At 38.9% G+C, this 20,354-nt stretch overlaps 2 protein-coding genes and 1 long non-coding RNA gene across 12 annotated transcripts in view; 2 read left to right on the top strand and 1 right to left on the bottom strand.

The window, feature by feature from the left end:
• The window catches only part of klf12b (Kruppel-like factor 12b), a 41,950-nt gene extending 33,266 nt beyond the window's left edge, over positions 1–8,684 (top strand). For 6 of the 7 annotated variants that reach the window (XM_031287647.2, XM_031287728.2, XM_031287788.2 and 3 more), the window contains exons 5-6: positions 2,053–2,210; positions 4,404–8,684. In XM_031287647.2, coding sequence (XP_031143507.1) covers positions 2,053–2,210; positions 4,404–4,585 — 340 coding nt within the window. In that variant the 3' untranslated portion in view covers positions 4,586–8,684. The remainder of the gene's footprint in view (positions 1–2,052; positions 2,211–4,403) is intronic. The other variant, XM_036003830.1, reaches the window with a different exon arrangement.
• A 2,197-nt stretch (positions 8,685–10,881) lies between these two features.
• klf5b (Kruppel-like factor 5b) lies at positions 10,882–16,272 on the bottom strand. 3 transcript variants are annotated; one of them, XM_031287450.2, is made up of 4 exons: positions 16,063–16,272; positions 13,206–14,133; positions 13,023–13,082; positions 10,882–12,625 (listed from the first exon to the last, which is right to left on the bottom strand). In XM_031287450.2, the coding sequence occupies exons 2-4, from the start codon at positions 14,119–14,121 to the stop codon at positions 12,447–12,449; spliced, it is 1,155 nt and encodes a 384-aa protein (XP_031143310.2). In that variant the 5' UTR covers positions 14,122–14,133; positions 16,063–16,272; the 3' UTR covers positions 10,882–12,446. The 3 variants fall into 3 exon arrangements, with proteins under 3 accessions (XP_031143310.2, XP_031143242.2, XP_031143182.2); XM_031287382.2 differs by lacking the exon at positions 16,063–16,272 and adding an exon at positions 14,775–15,473; XM_031287322.2 differs by lacking the exon at positions 16,063–16,272 and adding an exon at positions 14,883–15,466.
• LOC116041857 lies at positions 14,537–17,695 on the top strand. 2 transcript variants are annotated; one of them, XR_004103034.2, is made up of 3 exons: positions 14,537–15,069; positions 16,288–16,352; positions 17,404–17,695. It is a non-coding gene; the product is annotated as an uncharacterized LOC116041857 (long non-coding RNA). The 2 variants fall into 2 exon arrangements; XR_004897980.1 differs by having other exon boundaries at positions 16,908–17,695.
• The last annotated feature ends 2,659 nt before the right edge of the window (positions 17,696–20,354 follow it).

The raw sequence follows: 20,354 nt of genomic DNA, 5'->3' as shown, positions 1-20,354 counted from the left end.
GTAGTAAAAAATGTCCATCACAGTTTCCCAGAGACACACACACACACACACACACACACACACACAGTACATCCAATTCTAGATGCTTGTCTGCATTTCTCTGTTAGATTAGTAGATGGCCTGGTAATCTCATCAATCAATTCTAATTACAATTTACTGTTTTTTCAGCTTCATTAATATACATATTTCTCTAAATGTTTATTTTTGACATCACTTTGCAATGAGATATTTTCTGAACTTAGACGAGAGAGAGAGAGAGAGAGAGAGAGAGAGAGAGAGAGAGAGAGAGAGAGGGGGTAGGGGAGTTGGAGTCCACTTCATATCTGACCCGTGTGCTCATTTCCTGTACAGCTTCAGATTGGCAGTAAGCCAAGAGCAACAGGTGATCTGTATGGATGTGTGTTTTGCAGTATTTCTGTGTATTTGTGTAGCCTGTGTGTATCTATCTTGATTGCATGTGTATATAGCCTGAGCCTGCATTTGACAAATCGTGCTTCAGTGAAACACTGAGAGACAGGAAGTGGGTTGTGTGTGTGGTGGAGACAGTTCAGTGGAGGGCCTGTCTGGCAGCCTCTGCTCTTTCAAATCCCTCTAACATGACCAAAGCTATTGCTTTTGTACGCTCCCTCATTCCCCTCTCTCCCTTCACCCTCTTACCTTTTCTTTCTCAATATCCACAGCAGAGACTCTGAGACCTGAAAGAAAAGCAACTGTGCTCCATCACAGCTGACAGAGCCCTGTTCGATATATCCCACAGATATTACTCCTCCCTTTTAGTAAACAGAGATGTTCTTGTTTACTGTCATTGTTGTATCTTTCTCTTTCTTGCTTATTTGTTTCACACAGTCATGTGTGAGAAAGTTGCTCGCGGAGACATGAACTACTGACCATTTACCACAATCTTTTTGTTCCTTCCTGGGTTTCTTTCTTTGTGTGTGTGTGTGTGTGTGTGTGTGTGTAACATTATATTCAGAGAAGTGATGCGTGACCACATTTAAGATTTGCCATAGACGACATTACACAGAAAATACTCACACGAACACTCTGGCATGTAAAGGCACACACACACTTTGCTGAAGGGCTTCACTGTTGGAAATTACACATTTAATCAACAGGGATATTGACTTGTTAATGGAGAGGAAATGTCATGCCAAAATCTATTGATGACAGAAATAGCTCAGGAGTCATTAACCTCATTGAACAACATTGAGATAAAACTCCACCTATGAGTGATGAAAGTGTTGGAGCAAAAACAATACCAGCCTTCTTACCTCATCTACTTCCTCAGTTACTGTACAGCAGTGTTGCACTGCCACCTGCTGGCAAAGCTACTGTTACACTACCTTACATGGTAGTTGTCTGTATGTGTCATATACTATGACATCTTACCATGATATCTTTATAGGACACTGTTTTTCCAGTTGGTACCAACTGTAAAGAGGAAATTAACATACTTGACTGTTTTATACCAACAACAAAAAAATATACAATACTTGCGCCTGTGGACGTCAATTAGTTTGCACATGCATTTCTCTATACTGAACATGCACATGCAGCTCAGCACAACATATATCCAAAGTATACTAAGGTGACCAAAACACTTCATACACATGTCAGGATCAACTGTCCCAACAAAAAAATGGTGTCCCTCATAATACAATGACCTAAACAACTGGTAGCATTACAATATGTGTCACTATTGTCTTTGAAGTTTTTTGTTGTTGTTCTTTGCATAAATGGTTGTGCTAAATTACAGTATATGCCACAGTGTAATATGTTTCAGTCACCTTTATTTTGCTTAACTACTGTAAATAGCAATTTTAGTTGGCAGCTAGACACTGCCAACTAAACTTCACAAAGAAAAAGCGGTGTGCAGCTTTTCAATGTCCTTTGTGCATAGAAAAGTGTGGGACTAGTTTCGAGTTTGCTTTATGTTGTCACTTTTTCAGTATGAATACATTACATACTCAAAACCTGCTTAGAATGATAATGTTGATGTCATCGTCGCAGTCTAATAATGCTTTTATGTTGATTCTCTTTCTCCCATTGCAGTTCCATGTCCCCGTTCAGTATTGACAGCATACGGCGCCCCCGGAGGTCAGAGTCACCAGATTCCAAAAAGAGAAGAATTCACAGATGTGACTTTGAGGGCTGCAATAAGGTGTACACCAAAAGCTCCCATTTAAAAGCACACCGGAGGACACATACAGGTCAGTAGGTCTGAGTGTGTATGCTTAAGTGTTTTTTATTTTATTATGTTGTCGGCTCAAGCTGTCCAACAGTAATGACATTTACATGTTCAGAAAGTCACACTCTTATATGTGTTAGCCAGCACCATGAGCTTTGCACATATGTAACACAGGTAATATTGTGCTATGGTTGCACTAAAAAACATTTGAGAATTTTAATCTGGAACAGGTCAAAGGTCAATGCCAAATCTAGACTGAGACCAGAGCAATTTTAAAAAGACAATAAAGTGCACATTATTCATTCTAAATTTGGAAATAAATAACTAAAAATCAAGTAAGAATTAGCATACAGTAAATGTGAACTTACTCTTAATGTTCTGTCCCCATAGCTTTCAGCATTTGTCTAATCAATACCTGTGAAATAACTAATATTTGTGTACGTATGTATGACACCTTTACACGTTGGTTTTAACTGGACCAAACATCAATAAGTTGACACATTTGTCATGTACAATAGCTTGAGTTGAAGACCAAGGTAAATCATGGGAAACTAGCCAGACCTGAATAAAAATAATCCCAAAACAAGTCCAAGATATCAATAAAGCGTCCTTCCTGTTGGCCGGGTTGGCTCAGTTGGTAGAGCAGGCGCACGTATATAGAGGTTTACTTTCCCTCTTTCTCTCCTCTTTCATGTCTTCATCTGGCCTAATAAAGGCCTAAAATGCCCAAAAAATATAAAATAAAAAAAATAAAAAATAAAGCGTCCTTAAGGCCGGACTCAGAACTGAGGCCATGATCTTGAGAAACCTGCTAAAGCTGCCTGACTTATTCTGATACTGAGCTGACGATTGTGGCATGTAAACACTGTTGTCCTTTTTGTTCAGTTTTTGTCACTCAGACTCACACAGAAGAACATCTTGATTCTATCTTAGGGGGCAGAATTGTTAACAGTGTAATTGTAAGGAATGTTAAAAAAAAGACAGCCATCACTTCTAGGAACATCATTAATATTGTTCAGTCAAACACAAATAGGACAGCTTTTGGCACATTTTCTCTTAGGTCTACATCTGTAATGCATTATATCTTTATATGTGCCTACAGTACAACAGTATAATATATATATATATATATATATATATATATATATAATATTCTTTTTTTTTTTTAACCTGTATTTTTTCAGGGAAGGTTCACTGAGAGGCAACCTCTCTTTTGCAGGAACACCCCGATCACATTCACACAGTTGCACACATTCATACCTGGAAGCTGCCCAGTACAACCACAGTCTGATCTGCTGGCCACTGAGCAGCTCCACTGGAGCAGTTGGGGTTAAGGGCCTTGCTCAAGGGCACCTCAGTGGTGGTAATGAGGGAGGGACATGCGCTGCTCTTTCACTTCCCCACCCAGATTTTTATCCTGTCAGTCTGGGGATTGAACCGACGACCTCCTGGTCACAAGCTCGCTTCTTTAACCTTTAGGCCACCACTAAAGCAGCTGTAAAGCATTAATGTATGGTCATGATACTTTCGAAGGGCAAAAGTCTCAGTTTCTTATAATCACTTACTCTCTTATACCATAATGATGGGAATCTGTGGTTATGACTGCCATGAGGCCTTCCTAATAGCTTATTGCCTGCTTTAAAGGACCAAAGTGTTTTAGGGGGATCTATGTACAAAAATGGAATCGTTGTGTTTTTGTTAACTCAGAATGAGCCCTTCATATCTACAAGGGAGCGGTTCCTCTTCCACGGAGCCCGCCACTGTAGCACCACCATGTTTCTACAGTAGCCCAGAACAGACAAACACTGGCTCTCGACAGGGCCTTTTACGTTTCTTACCTTACGTTACCTGAAGGCCACCGTAGGTTCTACTTCACTGCTGGAACAGGAGGGGTGAGGGAAGGGATATTCAGTTGGTTGCAATCTGCAACCTCACCTCTAGATCTTACTAAATCATACACACTGGTCCTGTGTATACAGATTTTTCATCCCATAACAATTGGAAAATCTATTGGCAGACTCTTGAACCTTGCTTGAGTTGTCTAATCCATCAGAGAACATCAAGTCAGCAATAATTTGGGTCAAAGTACCATTATTGTTATGAACAATGTAACAAGTGCAGACTTTTCAAATCAATCTGCGTCTTAATAAAGCATCAAGGCCTAAGTATGTCCACAGTACTGACCGTGCACTGTGTTTTCTGTCTTTCTCTGCAGGGGAAAAGCCATACAAATGCACCTGGGACGGCTGCACGTGGAAGTTTGCCCGCTCTGATGAGCTGACGAGGCATTACAGAAAACACACAGGGGTGAAGCCCTTCAAGTGTGCAGACTGTGACCGCAGCTTCTCCAGATCTGACCACTTGGCCCTGCACCGACGGAGACACATGCTAGTGTGAATAAGATGGAGAGAGATAAAGAGATAAAGAGAGAGAGAGAGAGAGAGAGAGAGAGAGAGAGAGAGAGAGATCAAAGGAACAGACACACAAACACAGGCAGCCGGGGGAGCGGGATCTCCCTATGAATGTTTTTCAGCTGGCCTGGACGCACACACGTACACATTCATATATACACACACACACACACACACACACACACACACACACACACACACACACACACACACACACACACTCATCCGTCATAAGGAGAGAAGATGGAGGGGTGCACAGAGCTTGTGGAGTACAAAACAGGGTCACTTTTGGATCCTCTTTGGGTTGGAAGGAATAGACGGCAGGATCTGTTATTGTTATTCTTTGGAGTATAATAGGGAACTGTCTTTTACAGCACTGTTTGTAAATGTTTCACTTTGATTTTTAAAGATAAACTCGCACTCTTTATTTGGACAAAAAAATATATATATAATGCAATCGCAACAGTCTCTTTTTGGTATCTTTCTTTTCATTATTGTTAAAATGGCTGCTTTTCCAGCACTCATAATGTGAAAGACCCCATTTAATGGAATGGATTTCCTCTGTGAGCAGAAAGAAGTTAGGCCTGGACTAGATCACAGGAAAGGACTTGGGCCTAGTTGGAGTTACAGGCAGTATTGTTGCGCCGTGCATCCATTTGAGTCTGATGTGTGACCAATAGAGGGCTGCATTTAATCACAGATGGTTTCCTTTGCCTCCTGGAGCCTGCTCTTCTATCTGAGGCATCCCATATAGAAGCTCAAAGAGGGCTGGACTTTCACCTGTCTCACAGCCAGCAAATGGTAAATGACATTAACTCAAATAGCCACAGCCTGAATGGATTAACCTCATCTACACGTCTACTTTTACAGATATTCATTGCTTTATTTCAAACAATTAAAACTGGACAAGCACATCTTCACACCAGCAAAGAAACACACCGTTTATGACCCGCTCACTGGGCCGGACAACCCCAAATCTCATCAGTGCTATTCTTTATGTTGAGCCTCTTGAAAGCATTTCTTAAAAAAAAAAATATTTGGTGGAATTTGTGCTGTGATTAGCAATCAGTAAAGTGCAATCTTAAAGGATAAATATACTTTCAGTATGACAACGTTTTGTTTATTGAATCTTACTTTTTTCTTTTTAAATGCCTGCTTATTGCTTATGTTTGACTCAGAAAAATACAACCCCTCATGTACAGTGAACTTTGAAACAATCAGAGGAGATTTCTAGTATGTGAAAAAAAATTAGAGGCACCTTACAGACTCATGCTTTTTATTCTGTCCCGATTGATCTGTTTTTTTTTTTTTTTGTTTTTTTATTATTCAGCTCTGTTTTCTCAGCTGGGTTTGACAGTGAAAGGAACTTGCGTTGTGGTTTTGCACAACGGCACTTGAACCATAAGCTGAAACTGACATCAGCTGCAGTGTTACAGGGATAGTGTGCTACCTGATGTACAATACAGAAGAGCAATATATACTGAACAAATTGATGAGAAGGAACGCCTTCTCGTTGTTCTGTTTGCTGATGTCAATACAGGAGGAGAAGTTTCTAACTGGGCCAACTCCTCACTCTGTACCACGACGCCCTCTGTTTGATTGGTTTGTAGCTCCAGCACAAGGCTCCACTCTGATGTGTCTCAGTTACTCCGAATCATTTTATTTTGTTTTGTTTGTCTCAGATACAGAAAGTCACTTGAAATGTTTCACCTCAGACCAGATATATGATGTGATTTACCTGAGATTTGGATATATATAATGCTGAAAAATTGAGGACTCACATATGCATACATACAAAGTACATAGAATTAAAACAATACATACACATGTACAGTACATACATGAATACATTATGTAAGTACAGTAAGACTACATTTTAGATGCAGTTACTGGCAGAAATATCTTACCTCTTAGAGAACATCACTTAACCTTAATCAGGAAATTTAATGAAAAAGTTTTTTATAGTCATAATGACAGATATGTTTCCAAGTATTTTCAATACTCTTCATGCTGTGTAAGACCTGCACACATAAACTCAGAGCATCAGGCCATCCCATATTATTTGATAGTGCTGCTAAATGCATTTATTGGATCGAAGCCAGTAAAAAGAAATGGCAACCTTTTTGATAATAGCACCTTGAAAACCACTCACTCACACACTCATACACATATACACACACACCTGCACACTTTGCATTTAACATCCTCACTTTCAGTAAAGTAACCAAATCCAGGAAGTCATTTCCACACATGCACCCAATGTATGTGATACCCATTTGATGTAATGGAGAATGGTAATGTATGTTATCATTATTTATGTATATTCTTTGCGCACGTGTCATTATGCCCAGTTGTATTATCATTTTGGCAAAAGCATATCAGCACCTTGTTTGTTTATTAGTATGATTTCAAATTATTTTATTTCAGATGTCAATTTATAAACAATAATCATGATCATATTTTATCCTCCATATAATGTATAAGAGCAATTTATTATTGAGGGGCCCTTCATCTTTTCATACAAATCTTTTTCTTCTGTAAAAAGGATCTTTTGAAATGTTGTAATATATGTGATAGTGAAGATAAAAGTTATTACAAAGTTCTACAGCCTGTATATACATTTGAAAAATAGGGCTTTTGATTAGTAGATGCAGGAAATACATTTATACATGTAAAGTCTTTTTTCAGAGACTGTAATTTATCTAATTTGATATACAGTGAAATGGGGCTAATGGTATCCACCATGTAAATTATCATATGTGATGTTATAGAACAGTTTGCTTTCTTTGGTTTGTGGTTAAATAAGTTCATGATCAAATCATTTTTATTCCCAAGGCTGAACCAGTGTTTGCTCTATTCAACAAGTTATTTATATACATTGACCATATTAAGGTACTCAATTCCCTGTGTTGCTATTTTGCTATACCCGGACAAGAAATTACATTGATCAAGCACATATCAACAACACGTGTACTCTCGTATTCAGTGTATAACGTTGCATGCCTTAATACACCAGTTTTGCTAGATTCAATTAGACTTGAATATGGTGTCTCCACAGGACAGAGTGTATTATAATTCAATTCAGCATCGCTTTCCTCATTTTAAAAGCATAATTTTGTTACGGTAACCAGGGTCAAAGTTATGCAATAATAATGAATAGTGCCTCATATTGCAAACTTGTAATATCAACTGCACTGTGCAGAGTTCGGATTTCAACACGTTTGTTCAATTTAATAAATATCCAATGGTAAACCATCCATTTTGAAGAAGAAAAAAAGCACAGACAACATTATGCAAGTTGGACCTTTAATGTTTAACTTTCTTTTCGCACTGAGCCTTATGTCATGTGTCAAATGCAGCATCCTCCCATAACACTTTCACAGGCTGTTTATAACTCGCGTTATTACTTTGCTTACAATAAGTCACTTCCTCTAAGTTGGAACAAAAGTGAGTTACAATGATGTTTCATACAATGGTGTTCATCACAAGAACTCAACATGGAAGATAATGAGGAATCTTGTGTCTGGCATTCCGGCTGTAGAGCGACACCTTTGTTAACGAATACTGATAATACACTTCTCTTCAGTTCAATATCTATTTTACTTTCTGTGTAACATCTGCTTTTGATTTCCTGGTTTTGAAAATTTAAGTAGTAAAGCCAATGCCTATGTTTCAAGTTTGCTGATATTGCGTACAGTAATCGTTGTTCCTGTATTTATGTAAAGTGAGTGTAGTGTAAATATATTCAGATCTTTTCATTCTTACCATAAAAAAAAAAAAAAAAAAAGTTGTGATATTGCTCAGCATTGCTTCAAAAGGGAGATTCTGCTCATGGAATTCCACATCTGTAAAAGAAATTTTTAATCCTGATATTTTTCAAAACTTCGAGAACAGGTGTCCTTTTTTTCTGTTTTTCCGCTTTTTCTTTTCTTCAAGAGTTGTTTAAGTATCCAGTCAGTGTTTTGCCTTTTTCTCTGTATTTTTCATATGGATGGAGCTGTGAAATTAAAATAAGTTCAAACATATACATGTATATTAATATGAATGGAGGCATGAAGGTTAATAAAGTTGCATTTTGTATGTAACACACTGGTATGGAGCTAGTTGCTATCTGTGACTGAGATGGATGGAATGCGGTTTTGATGTCACTTAGACATCTGAGTACTGTACTCACATTCTCAGGCATTCAGAAACCTAATCTTGGTATTAGTGAAGACATTATAGATGATATACAGTACAGTAGCTTGTACACAGAGTGCAGTACATCCGAACAGTACAAGAAGAAGGAAAAAATGTTGGACAACCAATGATTCACCTGCTTATATAAATTTACAGTCTAGTCAAAAAATCTTTTGTACCTGAAAATCCTTGATCACATATTTAAACATTCAGGTTGACATGAACTACTACGACTACCATTGTGGTCACTGTTTCACTATCTTTATTATGACTATTATTGCCACCATTCACCACTCCCCCAACCGGTGCCGTCAGACACCGCCTACCAAGAGTCTGGGTCTGTCCAAGGTTTCTTCCTAACAAAAAAAGGGAGTTTTTCCTTGCCACTGTCGCAATAGCTACTGCTAATGCTTGCTCTTGAGGCAACCACTGTAATAGTTGAGGCTTCGTAAACTACAGAGTGTGGTCTAGACCTACTCTATCTGTAAAGTGTCTCGAGATAACTCTTGTTATGATTTGATACTATAAATAAAATTGAATTGAAAAATTGAATTGAATTGAATTGAGGTAAAAAGTTATGTTCCTCTTTGTAATATAATATTGCTTTATCATCTAGTACCAACAGAGAGTGGTATTTTAAGACCTGGTATGTTTTAACACGATATGTTGTGAATACAGTTTCTGAGAAAAGGTTGCACTCAAAAGAAAACGCCCAGTACATCCTGTACGGCACTCTATTATAACAGGATCTGGATGGATGTTTCTGTCAGCCAGCAAAGGATTCAGATGATTACAATAGCAAGCTTTCAATTCCCACTCCTCTTTGCATTTCGATGTGCAGTGTATCACACGTGTGATTTATCACTCACAAGAGCCTATACTTTGTAGGGTATACTGAACAAGCAAAGAGAAGTACATAAGTAAGTAAGAGTGATACTGTAACAATCTCCACAGGGAACTTGCTCCATACTCAGGACAAGTTCAGACAAATTATCTGGTTTGTTCAGTCTTTCTTGGCATCTTTGTTGTCAGCACCTCTGCTATGACTCATACAAGGACACTTTCCACCAGTTAAAACAACAAAAGAAGTCATCTTGTAGGTTATTTACATAAAGGGTGTTCCTGAATAACTACCAAACACTGTAGCCAAATCACATGTTGCTGTTCCACTGAGAACCAAAAAGAAGTGGAACAACAAAGATGATCGAACTCTGGGAAATATGGAGGAATCAATTTATTTTTTTTTGTATGCATTATCACTTAAATTGTAAAAAATACATCTGTCGAACTTTGCAAATATTTCACATGCATGCCTGTTCCTGTCTCGTTTCCTCTTTTTTAAGTGGTTGTCTAGCAGTGCTCATCCTTTATTTATAATCAGAATATACTTTTGAATAAATCTATTCACATCATTTTCAAAATGTAACTGTAACTTTAAAAAAAAAAAAAGTAAGGTGTTGATCGTTGCGTGATGTATGCAAATATTGTAAAGTAAAAATGACTAGCACTGCAAAACCTGTTACTGATAACTCAAATCCACATCCATGCCACCTGGTTAACCTTTAACAATAAGCTGTGGTATATGGATGAATAAAAAATATAAAATGCTGAATGTGTTACAAACAGAAGAACCCATACAGAAGATTAAATTACTGTAGTACCTACAATGTGAAAGCCTAACATATTTAAAAAAGAAAAAGAAAAGTATGTATTTAAAAAAATCAGACATTAAAAAATAAATATTCAACACAAAACTTTTATTTTTAGGGTCTTAAAATAACTTAGGGTCACATTGCGTCATAGCACGTTTTATCAATTTAGGCTACATCTTCATGTTATGAAGCTATGACACAAAATATTGTTACGCCTTTCATGTCAAAATATCTGTGTGTATATATATATATATATATATATATATATATATATATATATATATATATATATTTTAAAAGTATTGCAATAATTCACTGGCACATACTCCACTGAGCTGCTATCTTGGCTGGAGAAAGTGATGACAGAGTAGACTGTAACAATACTCCTATAATTTGATCCTTCTTAGTCTTTGCCAGAAAATAAAAATAAACAGTCTCTGCAATTTAAATAAAAAGTTTAAAATCTTTATACACACAACAATCACCAGATTGTATCCTTAAACACCAGATAAAAAATATAAACATCTTAACAAATTATTTGTTCAACCCGACTCTAATTATAAAGAAACTTGGTCATAAATAGAGATTGCTATAGAGTGGAAATATGGAGGGGCAGCCAACATACAGAATCATTTAAGCAGTATAGAGTACCTGATAAAAGAACATTGTCCCAACGGGGCAGCTTCGTTTTTCATTCGTCCAAAAAAAGCAGTTAAAGGCACTTTCAAAAAGGTATTGGAATACACGGATAGTAGTCAAAGAAACCAAAAGCTTACACCGATGTTCAGACTGGCAGGGGCCCAGCCGAAGTCTGAAAGAAATCTCAGGCTCACTTTGTAACCACTTATGAAGACAAACCATCAGTAATATGGTAATCCTTCAGATAATTTGCAACCTAAACAAAGTCAAAAGATGAACGAGTCTAAATTTGCTGCTGAAATGTCATATTGTACTCAAAAGTTGTTCATTTTGTTTGATCACAAATCTTTTACCACCATTTCTGCGTGGCTGAAATTAACACGGGACATAACAAGTCCGAACATAATACGTTGGACCTTTTCAATAATTACATAAAATCATGCAGAGTCCATAGAAAACAAACAATGCACCATTTGGATTTATCTCTGCAACTGCCTGAAAGACATTTAACACTTTCTGTAATGACGATATGTTACCATACAGTATAGGGGGCATAGATATAGAACATTCCTAATGCTGTCCAAATGAATATGATTAATATCTCAAACCCATTATCGTCCTTTCATTTCAGTGTGTAAATATAGATTTTGTTTGGAGTTATCCTCAGTGGCAGAGTGACCCATAAATCTGGCAGTGTTAAAGTTATGCTGTAAGCGCTGCACTCACCACACGGCTTGCAAACAGCGCTCATCCCAATATTTATTCCTCCTACTGTGTCTTTTAGTAAATCCCCAACTTATTTACGTACAACTTTAACTAACTGCTGTTACTTTCTATATTAAACACACACTATCAATCCTTTGACCGGCTGACTAAAACAACATATTCTTTGACCTTCCAGTTAAGAGCAGTACTATATCTGCACTTAGTATGGCCGTTTGCTATTAACGTTAATTAAATAAATGACACGATACCAAGTTGATATGATCTGTACAATGAAAAACTTGAAAATAAAATATTGATACTTGAAGTAGTTCATGTACTTTGCAGTGCAACATAATCTAATGAAAATAAAGGCTGAATATTATTTCATTATCACATTTGGTAAATTATTTTTGACTGACATCTTTGCAAATGTCCCCCAATATTGGGGCATATGTGTGGAAATAAAGTAAGGCAATAGTAATATTTAATCTTTTTACAATAAAAGAAAGAATTATTTGTGGGCTAGCACTGCTAAGAATGTCTCCACTGGGGAGAGAGTGAAATAATCCACAGTTTTTAATTTGTTTGTTTGCTGATATGTAAGTGCTGGTTCTTTGTCCATGTTTACTGAAAAATAAAAAAATGTTGGCTTGATTTGCATGAGAGCGTTTTCTAGCTCTGGTGTCTCTTCATGTGCAGGGCCAGGTGATCAGAGCGGGAGAAACAGCGGTTACACACGCCGCACTGGAAAGGCTTCACCCCGGTGTGTTTCCTGAAATGGCGAGTCAGCTCATCAGAACGGGCGAAGCGCCACTCACATCCCTCCCAGGAGCACTGGTACGGCTTCTCTCCTTCAGCAGACGATAGAAAAAGAAGCAAAATGAAGCTACGGTAGATGGACAACACATATTTGGATATGAGGATCGTTTCCCTAAATAAATAACATTACTTAAAAGTATGGAATATTTCTACATATCTCAGATGACTAACAAGTAAGTTTCAATGAGGAAAAAGCTGATACTTTTCCTTACACACGCAACTCAACTGTGAGCCATAAATCACAGTGTGTCCTGTCTTTTTCCCTGCCCCCTTTATGAGAGCTGTAGGGTTTATGTGATTTGACAGCAGTGAGATGTGGGCCAGGTCTGTCAGCAGACAGAATGCATCTGCATGCCAAGTACATTTTTTCTGCCTGGCAACATCACTACTTTCACCCCAAAATAAGAAGTGCAACTCAAAACATTTTACCTGTGTGGGTCCGTAGATGGGCTTTTAAATGAGAAGACTTGGTGTATACTTTCCTGCACCCTAAAGGAAAAAAAAAGGTCATTAAGAACGGTATGCTGTGCTCCCACTTGGATTTGAGTTTTAGCATTGCAAAACTCTAAATTCAACTTTATTGTTGTTGTGCAGACTGAGCAGAAGTCTTACCTGGAACATCACAGTGGTGAATCCGCCGTCTCTCCAGATCAGGATTATTCCTTCTGTTGTACCTAACTGAAGCCGACTGGGCCAACACTGGGGACAGTGGGCCAACACCTGGCGTCATCTGACCTGGTGTTAGGCTTGAACGCTGGACTGGCGCAGGACCTGGACTTTGGACTAATCCACGATTGGAATTCTGGTCTTGGCACTGGATTGGAGCTACACTAGAAGTCTGTCCTGGATCAATGGGATTATGGGTCTGAAAAGTTAACTTGGAGGCGATGCTGGCTTCGTAGGAGGGAGGTGGGGACAGATTGTGAAGAAGCTCCTTCCCCCTGTCTGGACTCGGGGGATCAGAGTTTGGCGGAGAGGGCGGCAAATAGGTTGGTCTCTGCTGATGGCCTAAGTGTCGATTAAATGGAAAACATTCATTCTGACGACTGCTTGTGGGTTTAGCAGAATTCTGCACTGGGCCTACATGGACGTTCCCAATAGGAAGACTTAATGGGGCCATGGGGATGGAGTTCAGCTGTGACCCATGAACGAGCTGCTCCAAATCAGAGTTCAAAAGTTGAAACAGGGGGACATCCTGGAAATCTGGCACTTCCTGTTTGATGAAAAATGTACCACTAGCTGTGTCGGCTGCACTAAAAACACCTGTGTATTCTGGGAGTGTTAGTGGCCCTCCGTTGTTGCCCTGACAGCTGGGGTGCATCAGAGAGTGTGACGGCTCTGTTTTGATCGGTCTCATAGTCCTGCACAGACCAGGGTGCAGGTATGGGACGTCAGGAAGGAGCAGGCTCATGTTGGCGCTGTACGGGGAGGCAAAGTCCTCACTGAAAGGCGGCTCTGGCATCAGAGTGCTGTCCCTGCACAACATTTTGGAATTCACTATTTCCTGTTGCGGAGACAGGTAGTCCATGTCAGATTTACCCTGGAAAACAGAAGAGAAGAAAATGTGTAAAGTTGTCTTAATCCAAATGCAATGGCGTCATCTAATTTATTCAGGCTCTCACATGTTGCTAATGTATAAGATAGTTCCTTTAACACTTGATATAAGCAGTAGGATGGACCCTGAACGCCTCAGCAGTGTTTTTCTTCTTATAAAAATAATGATTGCAATACCCAAAAAAGACCAGCTTAATGCAAAACCAGAACTACCCACTATTCTCCACTGATGCTGAAGCACCATAAAACTTACAAAATAACAAAACTAACTGGTGTGAATAAATGTGGGGGGGATGCATTTGGGGCCTGCACTTGTGTACACACTGTCACATCAAACCCCCCCCCCCCTTTTACAAGCAGCAGACGCCCTTCTGAAACGCTCCAGCCTAAGCTGTTTGGAAATACATGGCTGAAATTAGAACATCCAGTTGCTCTGCAGCGCTATGCATCTCTTCCTCACAAGTTTCGGGAGCGGGTGCAACGTTTCACATCCCAGCCATGCCCTGCTGAATGTCAGCATCAATACCACATTCAAAGCGAATTTTCCGTCACGTGCTGGGGCACTATAGCTGTGAATATTACAACACACAAACACACAGGCCTGCCTGCCTCCAATATTAGGCTTACATCTTTACGTGAAATTTGTCTTTTTACGTGAAATCCAGCAGGCATCAGTAACCATTGTGACGCTCTAAGGCAGATGCAAGAAGAAAAAAAAAAAATGCAATTCCCTACCAAATTATAATCATGAAAAGAGAAAGTTCCCGGGATGGCATCCCTCGTGTTACAGAGCACTTGTCCATGATCTTCACCTCTCAGACCGTCGGCTGTCAGTGGCGCGGTGGTTGTATGAAGAAACTGCGCGTCCTGCCCCGGAGCAACCCAAACATTATTCCTCAGGGCAGCGGCCATAAAAGCAGAGGTACAGTCTAACTATCCGAAATCGTTCACAAATAAATTAAGCATAGGTATTGTTTTGTTTCGAAACAATCTGTACGAGCAAGAGAGCCAGCTGTCAAACGTTCATTCTCCCTATTTTTTTGCTTGTCAAATTACGCAACTGCGTGATAGCGCGTCTGCAGGGCGGGGCGGAACATGTAGAAAATAAACAGGACAACGAGGCGATCGAGAAACACGTAATGTGTAATGAATGTTGTGGTTGTGTGATGAGCTGAAATGACTGAAGGTAGAAATAACACTAAACACTTAGGGGTAAAGAGGCAATTGAGGAAGTGTCAAGTGTTTGTATCCATAAAGGAGTAGCGTATTCGCAGACTTCAGAATAAAGTGATAATTGGTTTAATCAGAGCAGCAGTGTTCCTCAGGATCATGCGAAACAGGCTGAGTGGCTTCATTAACTTCCACATGACTCGTATTGTCTGAGAGCCAAAGACATGTAGGGTTGGAAAAATAATACTTGAATTAAATGCAGATGTGTTCACATTTTAATACTAAAGGTTGATTCGGTCATGTTTGACCTTTTTAGACCTCTATTGACACATTCAAAAGGATGATTCATCCGCTTCTCAGCTGCTACCACAGTGAATCAAGTTAGTACAGTACAATCTTCCGCTCATTTTTGGATGCAGTTTTTTGATTTTCTTTAGAGCCTCCAGCACGCTTGGGTCCTGGTCTGGCATGTTAAAAACGCCACTGCAGTGCAGCTGTCTGTCAGGACTGCATACTTGATGCCAACATTCCTGAGCCAGCAGTGAAGCCTGCACACATACTGGCAGGGATGTTTCCGTCAAAATAGCTCAGTATTTCACTCGAATACATGGTGTGTCACACTTAAATGAAGTAATGATGATCTGTACCAAAGCTGCATGTAGTCCTCTTAACTTTTCACTATGTTAAACCAAAATAAACTGCAAATGCTGCATTCATGATGCACATCTTTTTACTCTTTACATACCTTTTGTCGTGACCTTGTTTGAATATTGAGGTATGATGTGTTTATCTGCCTTTTTTTGTTGTTGTTCTACATTCTTGGATATATACTCTAGATAGCTGGCTCAACGATGAAAAACGTTCGGTAATCCAACCTTCAGCTGTCTTAAAATCACAGTGACAGCAGCTTTATACCTCAGCTTAACGAAACAGAACTCACTTGTCAGGGTTGTGTTTTTTTCCCACACAGGTGTATGAAGTACTACCCTATGTCGACGATTGTGTCAGTGCAACATGCTGGAACTGGAAACACAGGTATGCAACAATATTGGCATGGATGTAAGGCTAAGCAGCATTTTATTCTTCAATTTTTTTAATTATGTGACATTTACTGCCACTCCCATCCATGTTTTCCTTTAGGCAGTTTTTGTCCTCTTATTGAAATGTTGTAACTGCACCCACTGTAGGCTTGACTGAACAGGTTTTAAATGTGAAAATCTCTGAGGTTAGACAGGATCACAGGGTTGAAAAAAACTGTTGATGTGTATGTGTGTGTGTGTGTGTGTGTGTGTGTGTGTGTATGTGTCATATGAAATTACATTTTTATCACTCATACACTGAAAAGTCATATTCATCCACTGCTATTTAGTTGGGACTAAAACATGCCAGGTCGTGGCCAGGACAGCTCAGTCGGTAGAGCGGGCGCACATATACACAGGTTTGTGCCTCGATGCAGAAGGTCCAGGGTTTGAGTCTGACCTGGGATGATTTCCTGCATGTCTTCGCCCTCTCTCTCCCCCTTTCATTGCTTTCCTATCATTAAAGGTACAAATGCCCAAAAGATAATATTTAAAAAAAACAACCTGACAGGTCTTTGCTGTCCAGGCCTTTCAGCTGTGAAACTTCATGACTGAGGATCAAAGTCTTCTTATAAAATCCCTCCTCAAAACTAACTTTTATCTCATGGCCTTCTCCTAACTCACTGTAATTTGTTATATTTGTTTTAATCATGATATCCTTTTACTTCCTATAATTCAAATTCTTATTTATTTATTTTGTTCTTCTGTTAATCCTTGTTTTGCTGCAAAGCACTTTGTAATGTTTTGGAAACATGCATTATAAATGCATTTACATTATCACTATTATTAGATATTGTGTTTCTACTTCTACTAATTGTTTATGATTACGTGATATTTTTCAGATGCCACACAATAGAAATTCTTCAAAGCACTAATGTTATCCAAATGAGCGTTCACCAAGAAAGTGCTCACATATTCATATTTTCAAAAAACTGAGACATATTCAAATGACTGCTGATCATCCAATTAGGGGCTGATTGATTGCATGTCATGTGCTGACCTTTCAGAGTGCAATTTAAATCCATGGATGTCTCAGCTCCAAGAGGAGCAACTGTCATTCTTGGCCGTGGCTCTTCCTGCACAGCGAATGTGAGCCGAGCCCTCCTCCATATCCCCCGTATTAAAACCTCACAATATGCCCAACAACTGCACAGCGGAGGAGAGAGAATGCACGGTATGTGCTTACAGCATCACAACTCCTCTCTCCTCTCACATGGACTAATATGGCCAAGCCAAGAGGAGATAGGATAATAAACACATGCAGCACATTGCTACTGTAAGCACAGTGTGCTTTGATTTTTATTTTGAAAGGGTAGAATAACTTTCGATGAGCAGATCAAATTATTGGGTGTTTTGTTTGTGAAATAAATGCAATGACTAATAGTGTGTATATTTGTGTGCAGCTATGTCATCTTTGTTTGTCTGCAAATAATCTTAAATGCTCTGGCATTCAGTGTAACACAAGAAATACAAACAAATTGTATGCTCTATATATAGTCTATCTTCAAGCAGGTGCTTGGCACTCCCACCAGAGGGCAATGGTCAGCTGCAGTGGAACTTCATTTTTGCATTTACGTACTGTAGCTTTGTACTGCTGAACCATCAAATTAACACTGTTAATGCATTCCAGTTTTATATTGTGTATAATTAGCTTATATAGCCAGTGAGTGGAAACAGCAATAGGATGCTTTTTTAACGCAATTAATTGACACTTTCACTTAGTGCGATTAAGATGTGTCTAAATAAGATTGTTTTGTCTTTATGTGTTTTTGATGGCACATACAAATTTATTTTAAAACACTGATTATTTTCATTGTAAATAAAAATTTTAACATATGCATGGCACAAGCACTATTATTTTTAAAAAGCTTGCTGAATACACATGTTTTTCTATATTCTCTTTAAAACCTCAAGTAGGCACTCAGAAGTATAATTTATTTGATGTCAGCTTTACAAAGCCTGCCCTTGAAAAAATAAACAATCAATAATTTCTTCTTTGGCTTTATTATTTCGTCTCAAGTTTGGCTGTGTTACAAGCTTGCCTTGTTGACTCTTTACGGCATTTATCTGATCTGACACAGTTTCATTAGGCATTAGTAATCATTTCCATAGCACACAACATTAGAGCACTCCTGTTTGTAAAACAGCAGATGAGGCTAATGCCGTCCTCTGGGGAGAAATTCAATATAATTCGTTAATTAAATGGAATAATTTAATTACAGTAACTTAGAAAGCATTCATCAATATAATTGTTTCTGGAGCCACCATTATAATTGAGGTTTAAGTGAAAACAAGTCAGTTTCTAATGTTGGTAATGTGCTGACATAGTTCTCCCACCCTCCATTTGTTCCTCTCTCTGATCTTCCACCATGCCGTTTCTCCACAGTGTTTTCGTTTGATAGCCAGCCATACCACATCAGCAAGACCAAAACATTTATTACAGCCATTTAATTTAACCTCTCTACAGGCACGGACAAGAAGGCAGAGATGATAGCACAGCCACACTGAAAGACTCTCGCTGTTCAGCTTCTAATCTGATCCTCTCTGCTGCCCTTTCATAAAGACACCAGAGTATTACCCTGACTCCAAACATACCTCTGCCATTTAAACTGTCTTGGATTTCACCACAAAGGCGACCAAATAGAGTCCGATTCATTCTTCAGGGCCAAATAATAAAACATAATTTTAGTCTAATCTGCCTAAAGAATGTCCTCTGTTTGAAGTTGACAGTGCTCTATCTTCTGGGAGAAATAATTGCCTTTTGAGTACAGCAGGAGAGGCCACTAAGGTAAGCCTGTCGAGGATCTGCACCTTACAGGTGTGCCCTTGGATAGACAACCCCCTCGTTGTTCTGGAGAGAGAAAGAGAGAGAGAGAAAGAGAGAGAGAGAGAGAGAGAGAGAGAGAGAGAGAGAGAGAGAGAGAGAGAGAGACGGGGAAAGCCAGACTGAAAGAATTCATCTGCCAGTTGAAACTTTACAAGGCACCGGCATAGCAGCGCCACTGCATTCTCAGATCGCTGTGAGGCCAAAGTGTAGTGAACAAAGACACACTGATCTCCAGTAATTCCTCCTGTCTGATACAGCTGACAAATTCTTGTCATTAGAGTTTTATCATTTTGTTGAACAGGTTTGTGAAATTGACCTGGTTGTAATCTGTTTGATTTGGACAACTGCATTCGTGACAAACTTACTGACAGTTATTGTCTAGAAATGTAACCGGCACTCCTCATATAGTGCAGGCTTTGTGTGCTTACAGAAGCAAATTTCAATACATCGGCCAAGTTTGCCTACATGGACATCGAAATTCATTGATTATGAAGTTAAACAATAATTTCTGAATCATTTTTGTTAAATTGTAGCCATTTATCAGCAATAGAACATGGCTTATTTTGAAGCCTTCTGTCTAAGACAAACTGAATCTCTGCTTCATTTGTCAAACTTCCCCCTGATTTTTAATGGGGCCTATTAATTGAGCAGAGAAATCTGTCCCTTTCTGAACATGGCATTGAAAGCTGCTGAACAGCTGTCCCAGCTCTGGAGAATCATATGGAAGAATGCATTATTGGCCTTGTTTGAATATTCCCTTAGATTTGGAATAATCAGGCAGCTATTCAGCAGTGAGATGGCCACGCACAGATGCCAAAGCACAGCTGAGGGGAGCACAATGGTGTAATGTCGCACAAACACACACAAAACCAACGGCATGAAAAAAAACGTGAATAATGCAGGTGTGCTTTATTTCTGTACAGTGTGCTTATCATACATAATAGCTAAGACACTTTCTTTCAGTCCTTTTATCTCCCTTTTTTTCTTTCTTCTTCTCTTGTTCAAGGTGATCCTAGCTTTGCATATGGCTGATTAATCTTATTGCATAGTAGCTAACATTGATCACAGAAATGATTAGAAATGCATTAGTCAGCAGACTGTTTGGAGAGGTTGGGTTTAAGTGCTAGTGCC

Source organism: Sander lucioperca, chromosome 8 (assembly GCF_008315115.2).
Source record: "Sander lucioperca isolate FBNREF2018 chromosome 8, SLUC_FBN_1.2, whole genome shotgun sequence".
Taxonomy (NCBI): domain Eukaryota; kingdom Metazoa; phylum Chordata; class Actinopteri; order Perciformes; family Percidae; genus Sander; species Sander lucioperca.
Note: the sequence above shows the minus strand (reverse complement) of the source record. Positions and strands in the feature narration are given on the sequence as shown.

Coding starts and splice junctions, on each gene's coding strand:
- klf5b (XM_031287382.2), bottom strand. CDS start 15,059: ATGGCCGCTGCCCTGAGGAATAATGTTTGGGTTGCTCCGGGGCAGGAC. Junction 14,134..14,774: donor GACAAATTTCACGTAAAGAT/GTAAGCCTAATA, acceptor TCTGTTTTCCAG/GGTAAATCTGACATGGACTA. Junction 13,083..13,205: donor TCACCACTGTGATGTTCCAG/GTAAGACTTCTG, acceptor TTTTTCCTTTAG/GGTGCAGGAAAGTATACACC.